Source organism: Malaclemys terrapin, chromosome 3 (genome assembly GCF_027887155.1).
Source record: "Malaclemys terrapin pileata isolate rMalTer1 chromosome 3, rMalTer1.hap1, whole genome shotgun sequence".
NCBI lineage: Eukaryota > Metazoa > Chordata > Testudines > Emydidae > Malaclemys > Malaclemys terrapin.
In genome coordinates this window covers 176,904,985-176,925,086 of record NC_071507.1, presented here as the reverse complement: position 1 = coordinate 176,925,086, position 20,102 = coordinate 176,904,985, and the positions used below count along the sequence as shown (strand labels likewise).

At 42.5% G+C, this 20,102-nt stretch overlaps 1 protein-coding gene across 2 annotated transcripts in view; it reads left to right on the top strand.

Moving 5' to 3' along the window:
* Window positions 1-992: 992 nt before the first annotated feature.
* The window catches only part of MBOAT2 (membrane bound O-acyltransferase domain containing 2), a 176,051-nt gene continuing 156,941 nt past the window's right edge, over window positions 993-20,102 (top strand). The window contains exon 1 of one of the 2 annotated variants that reach the window (XM_054023482.1): window positions 993-1,203. In XM_054023482.1, the coding sequence (XP_053879457.1) occupies window positions 1,132-1,203 (72 nt within the window). In that variant the 5' untranslated portion in view covers window positions 993-1,131. The remainder of the gene's footprint in view (window positions 1,204-20,102) is intronic. The other variant, XM_054023485.1, reaches the window with a different exon arrangement.

Below are 20,102 nucleotides of genomic sequence, written 5' to 3'. Positions count from 1 at the left end.
AAGCTTTTCCCATCCCATTGTGTCAAGGTACCAAACTCCTGTCAAGTGCTGATACCAAAGTAATCTTTAGGGTAGGTACTACCCTCTATCTAGTGCTGCTGCCCCAGCACTCACAGACTTGTCCCCCTCAAGTGCTGATATCCTCCACAGTTCAACCCTGCCAAGTACTCTCCTTAATCTACTGTCCCTTCTGCTCAGTGCTGGTGGCCCTCATTAACTTTGCTATTGCTGGTAAAGGCCCATTAACCCCACCATTGCCAGTACCACTGCCAATGCACAAACTTCCCCATAACCAGCCCTCTCCATTGCCTCCCCCAATTGCGGGTACCCCCCTCCTCATTAACCCCTCCCCCCATAGCCAGCACCCTCTCCCCATTGTCAGTGTCCCCTCTCCCATGCTGGGGTCTCCTCATTACCTCCCCATTGTCAGTGCCCCCTCTCCCATGCTGGGGTCTTATTACCTCCCCATTGTCAGTGCCCCCACTCTAATGCTGGGGTGGGGCCTCCATTAACCCCCCCCACTGCCACGGCCCCCCATGCTGGGGTCTCCTCATTACCTCCCCATTGTCAGTGCCCCCGCTCCCATGCTGGGATCTCCTCATTACCTTCCCATTGTCAGTGCCCCCGCTCCCATGCTGGGGTGGGGCCTCCATTAACCCCCCCACTGCCACGCCCCCCATGCTAGGGTCTCCTCATTACCCTTCCCATGGCATTGCCGTGGCCCCCTGTTCTGTTGACTCTTCTCCATTGTCCGCAGCCGCTCCCCGGCAGAAGGCAAAGGGGGTCACTATCCAACCCAGCCCAACCGCCCCAAACCCAGTCCCGCGGCCACCCTCGGCGCTGGGGGGAGGTGACGACTGGTGGCTTTGTCCCACCCTGCTGCTGGGCGGGGATTGGGAGACGCCGCCTGTCACTCTACCGCCTGGCCGCGTGTGGAGTGGGTAGCGGGACTGTCACTCCGCGGCTGGGCCGCTCCCGTTGCCTCCTCCGGCCCCTTGTTGTCACGACGTAGGTCGGGCTCTTGGCGCTGCTGCCGCTGTAGTGGGGAGACGGGAGGGAAAAGCGGCTTCTCCTCCTCCCCCCCCCCCCGACCAGTCCCCATTCTCCCGGGCCGGGGGCGGCGCCCTCGCCATGGCCACCAGCACCACGGGCTCCACGCTGCTGCAGCCCCTCAGCAACGCCGTGCGGCTGCCCATAGACCAGGTGAGGATGGGGAGGCGCCCACCCTGCCCGGCTTCCTGTGGGGAGAGGGGGCTGGCTGGGTTTAGCCCCCTCCACTCCATCCCATCCCCCATCCCACCCCTCCTCTCCTCATCCCAACCATGGCATCTCTCCCCGCATGCACCCCCCCGCAGCCCATGGCACGTCTGTGTGTGTGTCTGGGGACAGCCCCCAGCACCTTCTCCCGTGCGTGCCCAGGCACCGGAGTGCCTGTGTGTGCATAATCCAGCCCTTTGTGTGTGCAGGAACGCTTGTGCCTGCATCCACCCATCTCTGACACTAGTGTGTGTGTGTGTGTGTGTGCGTGTGCAAAATGTGATGAACATGGGTATGCATCTGGTATGAGAATAGGCGATAACAATGCTATTTGTGCAGGTGCACATGGTGTTTTGATAAATACAAAAGCGTACATTAGATGGTATTTTTAATTGCAACGCTTGTTCTAAACTGTATTACAGATCTGTAATAAAATTGTGTACATAGTATAGTTATATGTGTATTTATAAATTGTTATGGTGGTGGTTGACCCCTGTGCGTGTGGGTTAGTAGTTATACCAAGGGACTAGTAGAAACCATACGTTCTTTTCCTGGCTTTGTAATTACCCATGTGGCCTCAGGGAAGACATTTAACCTCTTTTTTTTTTCATCTGGAAAGGGGGGATAATATTGACTTGACCTCCCAGGAGTGTCATGAGTGTTAGTTAATTTCTGCAATTCATGGAACACGCGTACTCTGCATTTATGTATTACTTATTTTGTGCATATATGTATCTGTTTATATAAACAAAATGTTTAATAATTATTATATACACATGGGCACTACACTTCCCTAGTGGCTTTTATCTCAGGATGTGTACATACCTGATGTCTTATGTCTCTTAACACATGTAAAGTAGAAAGTATTATCCTTATCTTATGGGTGGGGAAACTGAGATGTACAGGTTGAGTGACTTATCCAAGGTCGTATAGTATGTTTGTGAAAGAAATGGAAATAAAACTTGGATCTTCTAACTCCAAGGATAAACAGTTTTATAAATATATATGTAATGTTCATAAGAAGTGTAGTGATACTGTGATGTATGGGTAGAGAAACAATTTTAGAAGGAAGAATAATAAGAAAAAACATGGTGTAAATGTGTAAAGGCTGATCTGGGGCAGAGTGTCTAAGTTTCTAAGGTGATAGTGTGCAAACAAAGGAAACAAGGTAAGGAAAATAGAAGAACTCCTATTATATGTACTTAGAAGGAGTGTTACATTTAAGGGGCGTCACCAAACTTCACAAGAAAAAATCAGTGGGGACTAAATATTGAGGAAAGGAAACTCTCTAGAAAAAAGAGTTTTAGTTTTAAATTTTTCTACTCCACTAATACAAGAGTCTAAAAATACCCTAATTCTGTGGCTATATATATATATAAAGAGATGGCTGTTACAAAAACTCCCAAAAGCAGGCAATTCTAGTGAATTCTGACACTAGGAGCTAGATCAGGGGTCGGCAACCTTTCAGAAGTGGTGTGCCGAGTCTTCATTTATTCACTCTAATTTAAGGTTTCACGTGCCAGTAATACATTTTAATGTTTTTAGAAGGTCTCTTTCTATAAGTCTAAAATATATAACTAAACTATTGTTGTATGTAAAGTAAATAAGGTTTTTAAAATGTTTAAAAAGCTTCATTTAAAAATTTAAATAAAATGCAGCGCCCCCCGGACTGGTGACCAGGACCTGGGCAGTGTGAGTGCCACTGAAAATCTGTTCATGTGCCGCCTTTGGCACGTGTGCCATAGGTTGCCTACCCCTGAACTAGATACTATGTAGAACTTCAGTTGATTTGGTATGCATCTTGTACAGGTAGCAAGGGCAGTATATGGCCTAGTGTCTGAACTCTCTTTTATTTCTAGATTTTAAGTTCTTAAAGCACGAACCACGCCTTCTCTATTTCTGTAAAGCACCTAGAACTCACTTGGATGTTGTAAAACAAAGAATAATAGATAACTCCTCATTTATAGCATGATTCCAGGATGTTGGCATTCGTTATAACTTTCATCACTTCGTGGCATATGGTCACTTGTTCAAACTCATTTTTGTAAACATTGCTGATACATCACTTAAAATTATTTATCCAAAAGACTGGAAGGCCTCCATCTAGAATCTTAATCAATATACGGCTTATAACCTGTATTGTTCTAGTGTTCTGCAACAGATGCTTCTGTAAGATAGGTGCTTTATGAAAATTACCTTGCCCTTATCTAGCAAGCTACATGGAAGCTTCCAGGGCAATTTCAATGAAAACAGTGTGTAGTTTTAGAAGGTTTTTAACAAGAATGTTAAAATACTCCCTCCCCCCCCCATTTTTATATTGCCCTGCCCTATAGACTATTAATGTTGATACGTAGATGTGTACAAAGGAAAATTGCTGTGTATTTTCATTAGCCATGATTTAAGCAATAGTAATGTTGATTAGAGTATAGATTCAAGGCTTTGTGAAATTATACAACTTTGTAAGAAGTTGTATTTATTGGAGTACTTATTTAAAAAAAATCTTTAAAGCTGAGATTTTTGTAGAACAAGTCTCATCACAAGACACATGCATAAAGATAAGTGTAATTAGGGAGAGAACATGAATGTTGGATGTAATCAAATGGGATGGAGCAGTGGAGGGAAAGGACTAAAAGGAAACAGAAAGTGTTCAGATCAGTTGCTGTATGTGCAAAGGTTATGTATGCCATTCAACAATATTGTACAAACACTAGGGATTATAAAAAGCAGATCTGGCTGAACAAGGAAGTACAAAAGGAGTAAGAGCTTTTTGTTTATACTGGTATAGTTAAAGCTACACAAATCCCTTTTGTGGGAGTTGTACCAGTTTGGCTGTGTCTTCACTGCCAAAAAAGGTGAGTTTTTACAGTGAGATAGGTAATGTGTGTTAACTATTTGCTGTAAACATCATAGTGGAGACAAGGCTCTGTAGTTTTTACATTGATGTCGCTAGGTGAGACTAAACCCAGGTGGGGGGTATAATGTTGACTTTGTCTAACTATACTTTAGTAAAAAACTCTTGTGTCTTGTCTCCACTAAAATCTTACAGAAATATGGCTAACACGTGTTGCTGTTAAAATAAATTTAAAGAAAAATATTTTTTGTCTGTGAAAACAGCCTAAAACTTGGATTAAGGGTATGATTTTTACAGAAATAGTTATACGAAAATATGCATGTAGACCAGGCTTTAAAAGGGACTTAGAGGTACTACTTAGAACAGGGGTCGGCAACGTTTGGCACGCGGCTCGCCAGGGTAAGCACCGTAGCGGGCCGGGCCAGTTTATTTACCTGCTGACCCGGCAGGTTTGGCCAATCGCGGCCCCCACTTGCTGTGGTTCGCCGTCCCAGGCCAATGGGGGCGGCGGGAAGTGGCGCGGACGAGGGATGTGCTGGCCGCAGCTTCCCGCTGCCCCTATTGGCCCAGGACGGCGAACCGCGGCCAGTGGGGGCCGTGATCAGCCGAACCTGCCGTGTCAGCAGGTAAATAAACTGGCCCGGCCTGCTAGGGTGCTTACCCTGGCGAGCCGCGTGCCAAATGTTGCCGACCCCTGACTTAGAAAAACACTCAGCACAGCCAAGGCTTGAAAAATTTACCAAGTACCTACTAGCCAGAGGTATATTTGAAAGACAGGAAAGGATGGATCCACCTGAGAGATTCAAAGCAACCACATAGTGAGAGGACCAGTCCCCCTATTTTCGTCAGCTGTGGTGAAAGGGGGAAAGCTATTGTGACAGATATGGCAATTTCCTGCAAAATCCTTGGGAGACTTTATTGAAGGAAGTTTATTTGGGGTCCATTTTATTAAATGAATGGTTTACGTATAGGATCCTACCAAATTCAGGGCCATGAAAAATGTGTCACGGACCATGAAATCTGGTCTCCTCCCGTGAAAGCACACAAGATCAGATTTTACTTACAGATTTCAAGGGGGGGGACCAGCATTTCTCAATCTAGGGGTCCTGTCCCAAAAGAGGGTTGCAAGGTTATTTTAGGGGGGTCATGGTATTGCTACCCTTATTTCTGCACTGCCTTCAGAGCTGGGTGGCCAAGGAGCGTTGGCTGCTGGCCAGGCGCCCAGCTCTGAAAGCAGTGCCCTGTCAGCAGCAGCACAGAAGTAAGGGTGGCAATACCATACCATGCCATCCTTACTTCTGCACTGCTGCTGGCAGCGGTATTGCCTTCAGAACTGGACTCCCAGCCAGCAGCTGCCGCTCTTCAGCCATCCAGCTATGAAGGCAACACAACCGCCAGCAGCAGCGCAGAAGTAGGGGTAGCAGTACTGCAACCACCCTACAATAACGTTGCAACCCTACCCACAACTCCTTTTTGGGTCAGGACCCCTACAATTACAACACCATGAAATTTCAAATTTAAATTTCTGAAATCATGAAATTTATGATTTTAAAAATCCTATGACCAGGAAATTGGCCAAAATGGACCGTGAATTTGGTAGGGCCCTATTTATGTATTACTGTGGGCTGGGATTGTATGGAACCTCTCAAGAGTGGGAGATGTGACAAATGTCAGACCTGTGGTTTCAGAAAACTACATTGAACAATGTGCCAGACAAAAATGTACTCGTGGAACAAAAAGTGTTGTTTTCCTGGGGAATATCTAGGGGGAGGTGATTGCAAATTCCCTACTGCTGGTTATGCAAAAATACAGCCTTATGAAGCTATGCCCTGTGGAGTGGACTGTTGTTTGCTGATCCTCTTACCTGAGGCCAACATCAAAGACCCAAGCCGTATAAAGGAAAGCCTGATCTATTTATGGGTGTTCTGGTTCTGAATCTGTGACAGTTATAAATGTGTAACCATGATGAAAACCATGTTGTGGCTTTTGAAGGACTGACACCTACCAGAGCCTGAGGTTGGAGTTGGTGTTGTCTTTAGTAAGCTGTTTAATGTGCATGTAGGTTCTTCTGTTGTCTTTAATATTTTTTCTCTGTAGTACTTTCACCTTATGAATAAATGTACTTGCTTATAAAGAGCCGTGCGGTAAAGTTTGTGAGTGTTGGCAGTGACAGTTGTTCATAGCCTTCGGAGAGAAAGTAAAGAGCAGCCTCTGACCTATTAAGGCATTCTGGCTTGCTGGGGAACTCACAGTATAGGCAGAGAATTGGGCAGCCTGAAAAAACCCTGATCAGGAGGAAGAGAGACGCAGGTCTCATCTCAAAATGGATGACTGAGGGTCCGGGAGCCTAGACTGGGTGCCCTTGTTGGTGGGTGAAATACAGATGCATTTTCCCTGAACTGTCACAGCTGGGATTTTTATAAATTTGAAGTTCCAACTTCTCCAGTTGTTGGAAGGGTCAGGAGCTTTCTGTTTCATTTCCCCCAACCCCATACATAGCCCCCTGATATCAGGATGGGAGTTTCTGCTGCGCTACCTCTCCCAAAGGCTCTGTTTTTAAGTCCTCCTGTTCTGGTTAACTGAAGTTGCTGCTTCAGAATGCTAATATGTTTCTTGATAGTTGCACTGCTCCTTGAAGGGTTTTGGATATCAGCAGAGAACCTGAGCAGAGTTTTGTTAATTTCACTCTGGTGATGCTTGGCAAAGTTCTGAGCAGTGGCAAAATCACCAGAGCTTTCTCTCTACAGATTTGGGAAGACAATTTGACATAAGTCATATATGAAATAAGGCATAAGGATTTGCATGTGGAAAGTTATAATTGCAATCTAGGGACTAGAAATGTAACTCTATTAAAAATAAAAACTTAAATTCTGCAGAAATTGATAGTGGAAGTCCCCTAACTCGTCTGGGAGAGCGTCTCATTGGCCACTGTTAAGTGGATTTTCAAGCCTTGAAAATTACAGAATTAATCTGAATACATAAAGATACCAGGGCTTTATTTTAACTTTTGTTCAGAGCGTTTTTGCAGCCATCTCTGATAGTCCTGCAGATAGGTGTGGGATGGGTGAGAATTAAAAAAGAAAATCTGGGAGAGAATTAATATTTGAAGGGGATCGAACTTTAAGTACAGTAACTCCTCACTTAACATCATGCCGGTTAACGTTGTTATGTCGCTGATCTATTAGGGAGCATACTCATTTAAAGTTGTGCAATGTTTGGTTATAATGTTACTTGGCCATAGGGGCTTGGAGCCAGGGTGGGCCAGCAGCCTCGCTATCGGGCTCCTCTCCCCTCCCCCCCGCAGCATCCCCCACCCACCGGCGGTCCCGTGGATCAGCAACTTCCCCCTTCGTCCCCACAGCAATCAGCTGTTTCGTGGTGTTCAGGAGGCTCTGGGGAGGAGGAGGGAGGAGCAAGGACGTGACCCGCAGCCGCCTCCCTCCCCCCAGCCGCCCGAATGCTGCGAAACAGCTGATTGCTGCGAGCAGGAGGCGCAGGGAGGGAGGGGGGAAGCTGCGCGCTTCCTGCCCGTAGCAAACAGCTGTTTGGAGGCGTTCAGGAGGCTGGGGGAGGGGGGAGGAGTGAGGACGTGGTGTGCTCAGGGGAGGGGGTGGAGCAGAGGTGGGAAGAGGTGGGGTGGGGCCCTGGGGGAAGGGGTGGAGTGCGGGCGGGCCTGGGGCAGAGCCGGGGGTTGAGCACACCCTGGCACTTTGAAAAGAACAGCAAGAGGAACCGCCGGATGATGTACCCTCTTTCACCCTCTGACTCTACCACCTCAACCAAGCTTCACAATCATCATTGCTGAGTACGGTATTGCATTGTTTGTTTAAAATTGTTTAAAACTTATACTGTATATGTATATAATGTCTTTTTTGTCTGGCAAAAATAATTTCCCTGGAACCTAACCCCTCCCCCCATTTACATTAATTTTTATGGGGAACTTGGATTAGCTTAACATCGTTTCGCTTAAAGTCACATTTTTCAAGAACGTAACTACAACGTTAAGCGAGGAGTTACTGTATTTACCTTCTTTCCCAATCTTCTTTCTCCTGCAAGTCTGTGTTCCCTTTTTCATTGGCCTTCTGCCTCCCCCATCCCATCCATACCCTTTCCCCTTGTCTTTGCTCATGGAAGAGGCTCCTGTATTGATTCTAGGTCTCTGTAGAATGACACTTTGTCTATTGAAGGCATAGTGCCTCCCCCAGTGGCAGATAAAGATGACTTGTGGCATTTTTGCCTTTGTTGCCATAGACACAGGCAGCAGTGGTGGAGGAGATGGCAGGAAATATGGAGATGAGCTATGTGGTAGTTGGGAAGGTCACTGGGGCAGTGGAGGCAGAAGGAGAAGCCACTGGGCCTCATAGGGAGTTAGCTCCCCAGAAGGACTCATGAGTCCAGCACAAACTGGGTGTGAGTGGACAAAAGTTCCTCTGAGGATCATGGAAACAGAGAAATGTAGGGCTGGAAGAGACCTCAAAAGGTCCTCAAATCTAGCTCTCTGCACTGAGGCAGGATAAAGTAAACCTAAACTATCCCTGACAAGTGTTTGTCCAGCCTGTTTGTAAAAACCTCCAATGGTGGGAATTCTACAGGCTTTGTTGGAGGGATATTTTGGAGCTAACTATGCCTGCATTTATCTATTGAACTGGGTATGTGGGTCTTATGATGACTGGAGAAACTCCAGCCCTCTTGTGAATTTCAGCTCTCTCAGGGAGAGGAGAGCTCTTCTGATTGGCTGGCTGCCTCCCTTGCAGCCCTGTCTCCTGGGGAAAAGCAGCCGATCAGGACTGCTGCAGAAAGCCTGAAGAACTTTCTGCCCTCCCTCCTCCTCTCAGGAGCCCACACTATTCTAATAGGAAAGGTCAGGAGGGAAGGAGAAGAAAGAGCCCAGCAACTCTGCTCCGTCCTCTCCTTATTCAAAATTTTGTAGATTCTAAGACCAGAAGGGGCCACTATGAGCATCCAGTCTGACCTCCTGTATAACACAGGCCAGAGGATTTCCCTGAATTAATTCCCGTGTGAACTAGAACAAATCTTTTAGAAATGTGTCCAATCTTGATTTTAAAATTTCCAGATGCAGAATCCACCACAGCCTTTGGTAAGTTGTTTCAATGGCTAATTATCTTCACTACTAAAAAATTGTGTCTTGTTTCCGGTCTGAATTTGTTTAGCTTCAACTTCCAGCCACTGGATCTTGTTATACTTTTTGTCTGCTAGACTGAAGATCCCATTATCAAATATTGGTTCCCCAAGTAGGTACTTATCAATTGATCAAATCACCCTGAAACCTATTCTTTGATAAACTGACTAGATTGAGCTCCTTGTGTCTTTTACTATAAGGCTTGATCTTTAATCCTTTGATCATTCTTGTGGCTCTTCTCTGAACCCTCTCCAATTTATCAGCATCCCTCTTAAATGATGAAAACTAGGGCTGGACACAGTATCCCAGCATCGGTTGCATCAGTGCAGAATACAGAGGCAATATAATCTCTCTGCTCCTATTTGAGATTCCCCTATGTATGCGTCCAAGGATTGCATTAGACCTCTTGGCTCTAGCATTGGGAGGGGAAGTCTGGGAGTTCATGTGCAGCTGATGATGCACCACAACCTCCAAATCTGGTTGAGGCACTACTTCCCAGGATAGAGTCCCCCATCCTGCAAGTATGGCCTGTGTTTCTTATTCTTGTATATATATTTGGCCATATTAAAATGCATATTATTTGCTTGAGTCCAGCTTACCAAGCCGTCCAGATCACTCTGTATCTGTGACCTGGCCTCTTCACTATTTACTACTCCTTCGATCTTTGTGCCCTCTGAAAACTTCATCAGTGATTTTATATTTTCTTCCAAGTCATTGATAAAAATGTTAAATAGCATGGGATCAAGAACTGATCCCTGCAGGATGCCTGTGACCAAAGGGATGGCTTCTCTTCCCCTCCTCTCTCTCTCTCCCTGCAACATCATGACTGGGAAAGAGCAGGAAGAGAGGAGTGAAGAGCTTCAGGAGTAGGGTGACCAGATGTCTCGATTTTATATGGACAGTCCTGATTTTTGGGTCTTTTTCTTATATAGGCTCCTATTTACCCCCCTCCCCCATCCCAATTTTTCACATTAGCTGTCTGGTCACCCTATTCAGGAGGAGTGGAAGTGAGCTGGGGGGAGCAGAATTGATGGAGGTTCTGGGCAGAACTGATGAGGGTAGAATTGATGGAGGGTTAGGGGAAGAATTAATTGCTGGGCAGGAGGAAGGGCTGATGTAGGGGTGAGAGCTTTGCAGCAGGAGCCAAAGTCATCTTAATAAACTTGGAAGCGTAGGCAACACAAATTGTCACTGTCAGTGGCATTGGAGGGGGGTGTGGGGTTCAAAAATCAAGAAAACCAAAAACATGATATAATTTTTATTTAGCCCAAAAATCATGATTTTTTTTTTTTAATCTCATGATTTTTGGAGGTTTGACTTGAGCTTTTTGAAACTTAAGGTTAACAATATTGAGTTACAATGCTACAGCTATAGCAGTGTGATTATATAGCTATAGTTCTGCCAGTCAGTTTTCCCATGTAGACAAGTCCTTTAAGTGCTTTTTTTCTGATTTTGTTTAAGCAACATAAACTAAACCAGAAAAAGGCATCCTTATTCTGGAATAAGTGTGTCCACACAGGGAGCAATAGCAGAATACTCTAGTGACAAGATGCCAGTAAATTTCCCTGTATAGACATGTCTCTGGTCTCTCTGACCCACCTGTTTGCTGAGCTCTTGATCTTAAGGCTTCCTGTCTCTCTGTGTTAAAAGAAGCAGTAAAAGAAGCAGTAAGGATTAAGAGTGGCACCTGTATAAGGGGAGCTGAAGATCTGATACAGCTTATGGGTTTGCCAGAATCTATAGTAATGTGAAGGAAAGGTGATGTGTATGGCCCCTTGCCAGTTGTGGCAACAAGTTGTATAAAGGGTCTAGCCTTAAACTACATGAACAAGTACGTGTCTTTAAAGGTATTATATGGACATAGATTAAGAATTATATTTCAAAAATACTATTACTGAAACCTTAGATTATGAAAACTGAATTCATTGTCTGTGAAGGTGGTGTAGGGGGAAACAACCCTAAATAATTTTCTGCTGCTTCTGTGGTTTGTTTTGTTTTTTTCATTTCACTAGGATGGTGGAAATAAACTATTTATTGCAGGAATACTGTGTGTGACTGAGTAACAATCAGATCTCATCCCCAGGGAACAAATACTTCAGCAAGATGATTTTAAAAAGATAAATAGAAGGCTGACATTTGATAATAGAATAGATGGGGTCTGAGTTGGGGGCAGAGCAATGGAGCAGGCGCTTATGGACAAGCTTGAGTAAGCTGTGTGTGAGCATGTCAGGCACAGTCTTAAGTGAATTTCTGAAGCTAGTCTATTTAGTACACTTCATTCTATGGCTTCTGTGCATTAGCACAGTTGTTCAGTACTTGGATTGCAAACACTTATATGGAATGTTGAAACGATAATAAAAACAACAAAAGCTCTTCATCGAAAGTGTAAAAACCCATTTCCATTAGATTTTATGTAAAACTATTTAATCTCTTTTTTTCTTTTGCCTAGACCACTTAACATCATGTCCTTTTAACTTAGCTGTTAGAGATCATCCCTATTTTTTTCTTGAGACAACAAACCTGTTAAGAATTACAAGGACAAAATGAATAATATATATAAAAATGACTTGGTATGGAAAGGATAAAAGTTTTATAGGAAAATCTTCATATAATTACAGGTCTCACAGAACTGGATTTTGGTTTCTTTTCAATATGAAATAAGAACTATATCACTACATAACTCAGTAAGTGAAGCCATCTATAAAACTTGCCAGGTGTTAAATTAGTTATTAGAAGGACTCCTTGATTGCAGCTGCAGTAAATGTATAATTATAGTTAAACATGTAACAAAGCATTTAATATAAGTACAAATAACTATATTAAGATAATGTAGATGCTGAATGATTAAGTACCCGAAAGTCAGGAAATTGCAAAGTTAGGGTTGCATATGGAACAATAACTTTACCTTTTGTGCAGTTAATTTACATGTAGAGCTTCACTGTTGACATTGCTTGCCTCTTGGGTGGTTAACTATTCAAGTGTAACATTATTTATGTAGCTTTCATACTGAATCTTCTAGTCTGTTGGAGGTTTATACACCTCTACCTCGATATAACGCTGTCCTCGGGAGCCAAAAAATCTTACCATGTTATCGGTGAAACCACATTATATCGAACTTGCTTTGATCTGCCGGAGTACACAGCCCCACCCCCTCGGAGCACTGCTTTACCGTGTTATATCAGAATTCATGTTATATCGGGTCGCGTTATATCGAGGTAGAAGTGTACCTAATCTGAAGGTGGAAGAAGGCATTTCTTGCCACTGTTACTTCCTGGATGTCCAGAGCTAGCAAAGGGTCCAACAGAAAGCAGGAGACAACTGAGGGAGATGGAAAGTGAGTGGGCTGGGAAGAACAGGAGGTGACCAGAAATGAGGGGATGGCAGCAATGGAGAAGAGCAGTAGTCAGTCAAGGGAGGGAAATAATTAAAATGCCTCTCTATAATGGAATTGGGAAAAGGAGAAGTCAGGTTCTGCATTTTATAATCAGGATTTTGTCTAATATCTTTTTGCTGCTACACGTATCTTGGATGAGTTTGACTTTCAGGTTCTCATGCATTAGTAGGATGTGGCAATATTCACATTGCAAACATTGAAGGAGGAATGTTAATTTCCCATAGGATTTAAAAAGGAAAAAAGAGAATATTTCTATAAATACTAAATTTTGTATAAACTTATTTTACAAAACCTAAATTTTGGGCCACATTTGACCTGACAAATTTGTTAGAATTTTATGCACTTAAAATTTTTTTTTATTAAATTAAAATAATAGGTTCTGATCCAGAAAATGAATATTTGAGTGACTTTTCAGATCAGTGGCATTCCTATATTGAAGTGTTTGCAGGATCAGGGTCCTAGTAGGTACTTATGTACTCCTTCGGTAGACTTATTCAGGTCTGTTAGACTTGTTCATGCAGATTGTCCCATAAAAGCTGTTGGGGCAGCTTGCTCAAAAAGTTCACTTGTAGGATATGGCCCAATGTAAACACATAACTAAGCATTTTTTAAAAAATGCACTGTTAACCAGGTTGCGTAAATCTATATTTATGGAGTTCATATATAGTACGAAGTATCTGGACAAACTGCCACATCAAGGCCTAGTCTAAGAAGAAAAGGAGAATATGAAATAAACATTGATATTTTTTCATGATACATTTTATCTCTGTTTCACACTTACTGTTTATTGTAGTCAATGATGAAGTTGGGCTGAGGAAATAGAAGAAGTAGTAATCTATGAACTACAGGGAATAAGAAATGTTACTGTCGACTGGCTATGTGCCACTTCATAATCTGGACATATACAGTTAATTATGTTGCAGAGTATTGAAAATATAACTTTATTTCTCTAGCTTTCAATAATTAATTTGTAATTGTATATGCTTCTGCCCATTAGTCAAATAACTGTCCACAAATGTCACTGTTTGACTACACCAGTAGTTGCAGGTTTTGCATGTGGAAATAGATTTGCCTGATATAGAGGCTTGTTGAACATTTGGCCCTTATTGTAAGCTGATGTAGCCTTTTATAATCTAATTTATGGGGTTTAATCAAATCATGGTTTACACTTTACACTGTAGTGGTGATTGATGCAGGTTTGTGCTCTCAATTGGCTACAGTATGAAGAGCCATAAGGTCAGAATCACCCACAGGACTATCATTAGAGTGAGGCTATGTCTACACTACAGACCTTACAGCAGCATTGCTGCAGCTGCACCACTGTAAGGCCTTCCTTGTAGTCGCTCTATGCCAATGAGAGAGCTCTCCGGCCGGCATAATTAACCCCCCTCCCTCCCCAATGAGCGGGAGTAGCTTTATCGGCGGGAGAACATCTCCTGCCTGACATGGAGCTGTCCGCACAACCCCTGACCGACAAAAGTTTTAGCAGCAAAAGTGCTAGTGTAGGCATAGCCTGAGAGACTCTAGAAACACCTCAGGAAACACACGTCCATTTATTAATAATTTTAGTAAGCAGATAATAAATGCCACAGTCAGAGAACCATAACAGAAGAAAGTGAGATAATAATGAATGTCCAGCATTAATACGTTTCTGTGTTGGGAACTCCAGAGCCTGGATGATCATCAGGTGATGGTCAGTTGAGCATCTTCTGATGTGTTTTCCCCCCCCCCCCCGCACACAGGCCGAGTGACACCTTTTATGAGTTATGCTAATACCCACTGAGCTTCATACCTCTGCATGAAGGTTTCCGCCTCTTTTCCTTGTTTGTACTTCTAATTTAGTGTACCCATTAATTCATGGGTGCCCTGTTTTTACATAGGCTAAGTCATCAATTCCTTTATGTTAGTTAACATTTACATCAATTAATCACCATAGCAACTTGCAGTTAGCATATTGCTAACACCCTATTTTTACAAAAATCCCCCAAATGATACAGCTGGCTTTATTATGATTTGGACTGGTACATTGCAGTACATTTTCCTAAACATCAGCACTCAACACATCTATTTACTGTAACAGCATATTTTATGGTACAAAGTTTTTCATTGGTCATTGAGTCATGTTGACCTATTCTCAGGCCTGAGCCCTTATTTGGCTAAGCTAAATATCACATAGGAAGAACAGAGTTGGTATGTGGCTCAATTGGATGCAAGAATTAAGATGTTACCTAGCTGAACAGTAGTCCAGTATAAACTGCTGATACTTGTTTTGGTTCTTGACAAATTGAAACTTTAAATCACTTTGGGAAGCCTGCACTTGTTAATATCTATACCCTGTTAGACTTTGCAATCTTTCTTGTGGTTAATGCAAATAGCCTTCCAAATGCTGCATTTGCATCTAAGGTTATAGAAAATGGTGCCGTTCCTTTGTATATAATATTGTAGTATCTTATCAAATACTATGTCACACATCTGCTATTGTGTGATAATGCAATGTGTTGATGGGACCTCAGAAGAGTCAAAGGTTAATTTTCTTTTCTTTTTTGATGAGATCACACGTCCAGATGAGCACAGCTGATATGAGCTTCCCCTTCCCCCACTTGGCACTGTATTAACAATCTTTCTGAGTGAGTAAAGCAGGTCTGTCATTCTGCTGTGTGCAAGAATCTTCTTGATGAAAAGGCCTCTTTTGGACAGCAAGGTTCCCTATGCTGTCTCATCAGTTTGCCTAAACTCTAGCTATCAGTAGCAGGAAGAGAAAACAGTCAGCTATGGATTGGGGTCCTCAGTTGTTCTTTGCAAATAAAGATTGGGAAAGATGGGCCAATTGTACTCTAGGTTATGAACAGTAGCAGTTAGTAAGGAGACTTGAGCTAGGAATAAAAACATAGTTTTCTTGGACTAAGTTTTAAAAGGGACAGTTTTATTGGAGGCAAAACAAAAAAAGTCCTCTCCCCATCCCCATTCCCAACAGCCGGAGTCTGGGGGAAGATTTTGACACTCTTCTAGCAGCATGTGATTGGGCCTGCTGCATTTTGAAAGTGGACTGCTGTTGGGCCTGTCTGGCAGTGGTTTTACAAGGTACATGGGGCTTGGATAATCCCAGAAAAGATACGTTTCCGGCGGTTGTGCCGTTCTCCTCTTGCCTCCCTTGAAACCGTGGATTACATGCCATTTGGAGCTTTTCAGACTCCGTATATTCAAATGGGTCTCTCAAAGGTTAATCCTAAAAGGGAGCTGTGTAACAGGAAGCAGAGGTTTCTTCTTTTCTTTGTAACTCTTGTCTTTACTCCCCCCTCCCAAAAGTAGTACACAACATCCACATGATGCATGCCATCTATATGGAGCTCCCATTCTCTTCTTAGGCTGGTTAGTTACTGTATGTGCCGACCACATGTTGGCCAGCAACTCTTTTGGGTCTCCCCATTGCTCTTCTCAGCCTTAGGCTTCTGCTGTGCCCACTGCTCCTTTCTTCTCTCCTAACTCTGTCAGGTACCCCACATTAACTAAACCAAAGCCTGATAAGGAATGAAGGGGTTATGCTTGATGCATAAGGATGAGTTTAAACAAGCTCTTAACATTCTTTATACTAAGTTGGTAAGTTTAATTGCCTTAGTACTGCGTTAATAAGGTTTTCACAAGGAATTTCCTTGGGTTTAAATAAAAGTAACAACTGTCCAACATCCTCCTCCCTCGCCCTCTAACAAATTGCCTGTGTCCCTGTGCTAAACCTCCCAAATATGAGATGGGGAAATAATGTAGCCAGGGCTGCAGGGAAGTGTTCTGTCAGAGAGGGAAATAATTGCTGCAATCGGTTTTTAAGATAGGAATCTGTGGAAGGCATGTTTTGGAAGTTTCCCATCCATGTACGGACAGAGCTTTTGTTAATGTGCTTTCAGGATCTGGCAGTGCCTGGATTGTTCACTTTGGGATTTGTGTGTGGTGGGCTACTTTGTTCATGGATCTCCCCCTGCTGGTATAGAGAGGGAATGAGTGCTAACTTCATGGCACAGTCGCTCATAGACTTTAAGGTCAGAAGGGTCCATCATGATCATCTAGTCTGACCTCCTGCGCATTACAGGCCACAGAACCTCACCCACCCATTTATTCTTCATTGTAGAAGTCCCTTTGCTGAGGCCCTTGGAGGGTTTGGAGCAGAGGAACAGTCATGTTTTGTGGCACTGCTACCTGCAGTCTCACTGGATTTCTGTGTTGAAATCGAATTGAGGCTGAATGATGGTCAGAGTTTCATTTCCACTGTGTCCCCTCCAAAGGCTGCTATCCCTTCTCCTCAAAGGGATAATTTGCAGAGACTTATGGGTTATGCTTCTTACTAAGTTATCATGTCCCCTCTGCCATGTCCTGTGCAGGATGGGGTCTTCTGGCCTAATGTACTGTGTATTTTCTCCTTGCCTCTGTGGAGAAAATTTCTAGTGGACTCCATAGATAGATTAGCACGGGCATATCAAGCAGTGAATTTCAGAGGCAGAAGAGCTGACAACTTTTGGTATTGTACAGGGCTTCCTTCATGTTCCCCAAGACTGTAAAATCAAATGTCTTTCTATCCTCTTATTTTCTACACCCATGATTTGCCATCAGTAAAACTGTCCTTTTTTAAACTTAGTCCAAGAAAAGCATTTTTTTTAAAATTCCTGGCTCAAATCTCCTTCTTGGGGGGGGGCCTGGAATATATTTTATCAACTCTCTATCATTAATTGAATGGAGAGGCAGATAGAAATTCTAACAAACATTGTCTTCCAAGTGTTCATCAAGCATAGCAATAAAGTGCATGTTGATGTGTTCTTGTTTTTTTTTTTTTTTTTTTTTTAAATCACTTCCCATCTCAATTGCCCCCTTTACGTTTCTTGTATTTACCCCAGCATCTCTATTTTGGAAGACTATAGTTATATTTTGAGAACTAGTGAAGATTTAAATTTCTAATGTTAATTCTGTTTTAATGGACCTTTATGTATAAAATGGCAAAAAAGTCACAAGTTCATCTTTTTTTTCCCCCTCCCTTTCAAGTCACCCTTGTAAAAAGCCAGGTTAATATGGATACAGTGAGTCTGTATTTCATGCCTAAATCTTTTTAAAGTTATGGTATAGTTAGGCTTGGCAGAATTTAATTTTTATTTTTAATAATTTTTATGAATATCAGTGTTTAAGCATTTTTAATTTTTTTTTTATTATTTACATTTTCAAAGTTGCAGGAAATTGTGTGTGTGTGGGAAATCGGACAATAATTATTTCACGAGAGTAGCCATTGAGATTCAAAAAGCCTTATAAGTATTAAAACACACATTGTCATTATTATGTCAAAAATATACAAAGTAAATATCCTTAAATCAAATTCTAATAAAAGTTCTCAAGCAGCGTTTTCCTCACTTTTCCTATCTGTAAATTTCTGTTACTATAGAGGGAAATATTTTTTGTTTGTTTGTGTGTGTGTACAGGGAAATGGACGTTTACTGACATTTTACTCATAAAAATCTAATCCTTCCAAGTCTAAAATGACTGGGAGCTGACTTATGCCATGTTATGTTAGATAGTCCCAGTATATTAGATAGACTAGGTTGGACCAACTTCTGTTGGTGAGAGAAACAAACTTTTGAGCTACACGAAACTCTTTTTCAGGTCTGGGAAATGTACTCAGAATGATTTTGCATTTAGCTGTGACAAACAGATAGTTTAGCATAAGTAGTTAGCACATATTGTAAGGGACCATTCGAGATGATGTGGCCCATTAATACTCCTGTAGTCGTAGGACAAAAAACAGGGTTAGTAGGATACAGATTGTTGTAATAAGCCGTAAATCCAGATTCTTTATTAAGACACATGATTTTTAGTGTCTAGCAGAATTGTGAATTTAAGCACCCAGGCTCGTCTTTTGGAAGTGCTATGCAGGTTTTCTTTGAGGATGAGGATTAATAGGTCAGATATAGAGTGATCACTTTGTAAAAAGTGTTCACCCACAGGTGATATGCTTTTTTTAATCTCTTTCCTGTGTGAGTTCATTCGAGAGCATAGTGATTGTCAGGTTTCACCAACATAGTTGTTATTGGTGCATTTAATGCACTGGATGAGGTGTGCTACATGCTGTGAGAGACACACATATAAGACACCTGGATCTTGAAAGGTATGTCATGTGGGGTATTGTTCATTGTAGCAGTGGAGATATGTCTGCAGGTTTTGCATCTATTGTTCTGGCAGGATCTGGTGCTGCTTTGAGTTGGTGTGTCCTGGTCTGTGGAGAGCTTGCTTCGGATGATGAGGGTGGAGAGGTTGGAGGGTTGTTTTGAAGGCCAGAAGTGGGGGTTCAGGAAAGATTTCTTTTAGGATAGGGTCCCCATTGAATATAGGTTGTAGTTGTTTGATACCCCATATGGGTTTGAGTGTGAGGTAGTAGGTGACAACTAGGGGTGTGTGGTCAGAAGGAGTTTTATTTCTATATATCTCATGTTCTTTTGGGGTATTTGGGTGCTGACTTAGCAATTATTACTACTTGTTATTGTTCGTTTACCTCCCTCCTCATTGCTATGCCTGCCCAAAAACCAAGTAGAAAAGTGTTTGGCAAATGTTTAAGTGATATTAATCAGTTGCTTAAAGAATCCTAATATAGAGGCTGCTAAGCAAGGATAAAATGGAAAAAATCAGTGAATGTTAATTAAAAATTATGTAAGTACCGTTTTTTCTTTCCAGACAGATTCATACTACTTTGAAAAAAAGTTTTTAAATTTTGCTGTCCTTTCAGTCGCTTTGGGTATATCTGCATAGCAGCTGGGAAGCTGCTTTCCAGAGTCAGTAGACATATGTGCTAGCTCTACTTGAGATAGCACACTAAAAATAGCAGTATGGCTGTGGTGGCATTGGCATTGGCTTAAGCTAGCCACCCAAGTACAAGCCTGCCTGACCCCCTGGGTACACGTACTTGGGTGTCTAACCTGAGCCACTGTGGCCACAGACATTGCTATTTTTAGTGTGCATCTATCACTGCGCCAAAAAATAAAAAAATCAGCGCACAGTATTTTAAAATTTTATATTTTATTTGTCAAAATAACACAATATAATCACACCAGTTTCAATTATTTTGGTAATTTATTTAAAAATACCTGTCAGCAAGTATGTCCGTTACAATACGGACAATTAAAAAGATTCAGGAAATGGTTTTTGACAAATAGATTCCTTTCTAGGCATATTAATACAGAACTCTGAGTAATAATTCATTTAAACTACAATACAGAACTGTATTTCCCCATCATTCAGAAACAGTGCAAAGGATTGGGGGAGTCAGGGGTAATGGAGGAGCTGAGGGAGAGGGAAGTAATTGTTGGGAAGGAGCCTGGGTGTGAACTTGAGGGTTGTTGGGTGTGGGTGGGAGAAATATGGAACAGGTTTTTTTCGGGAGTGGGGAGGGATTGTTAGGGAGCCTCTTCCATGCAGATCCTCGCTGACGCATAGCC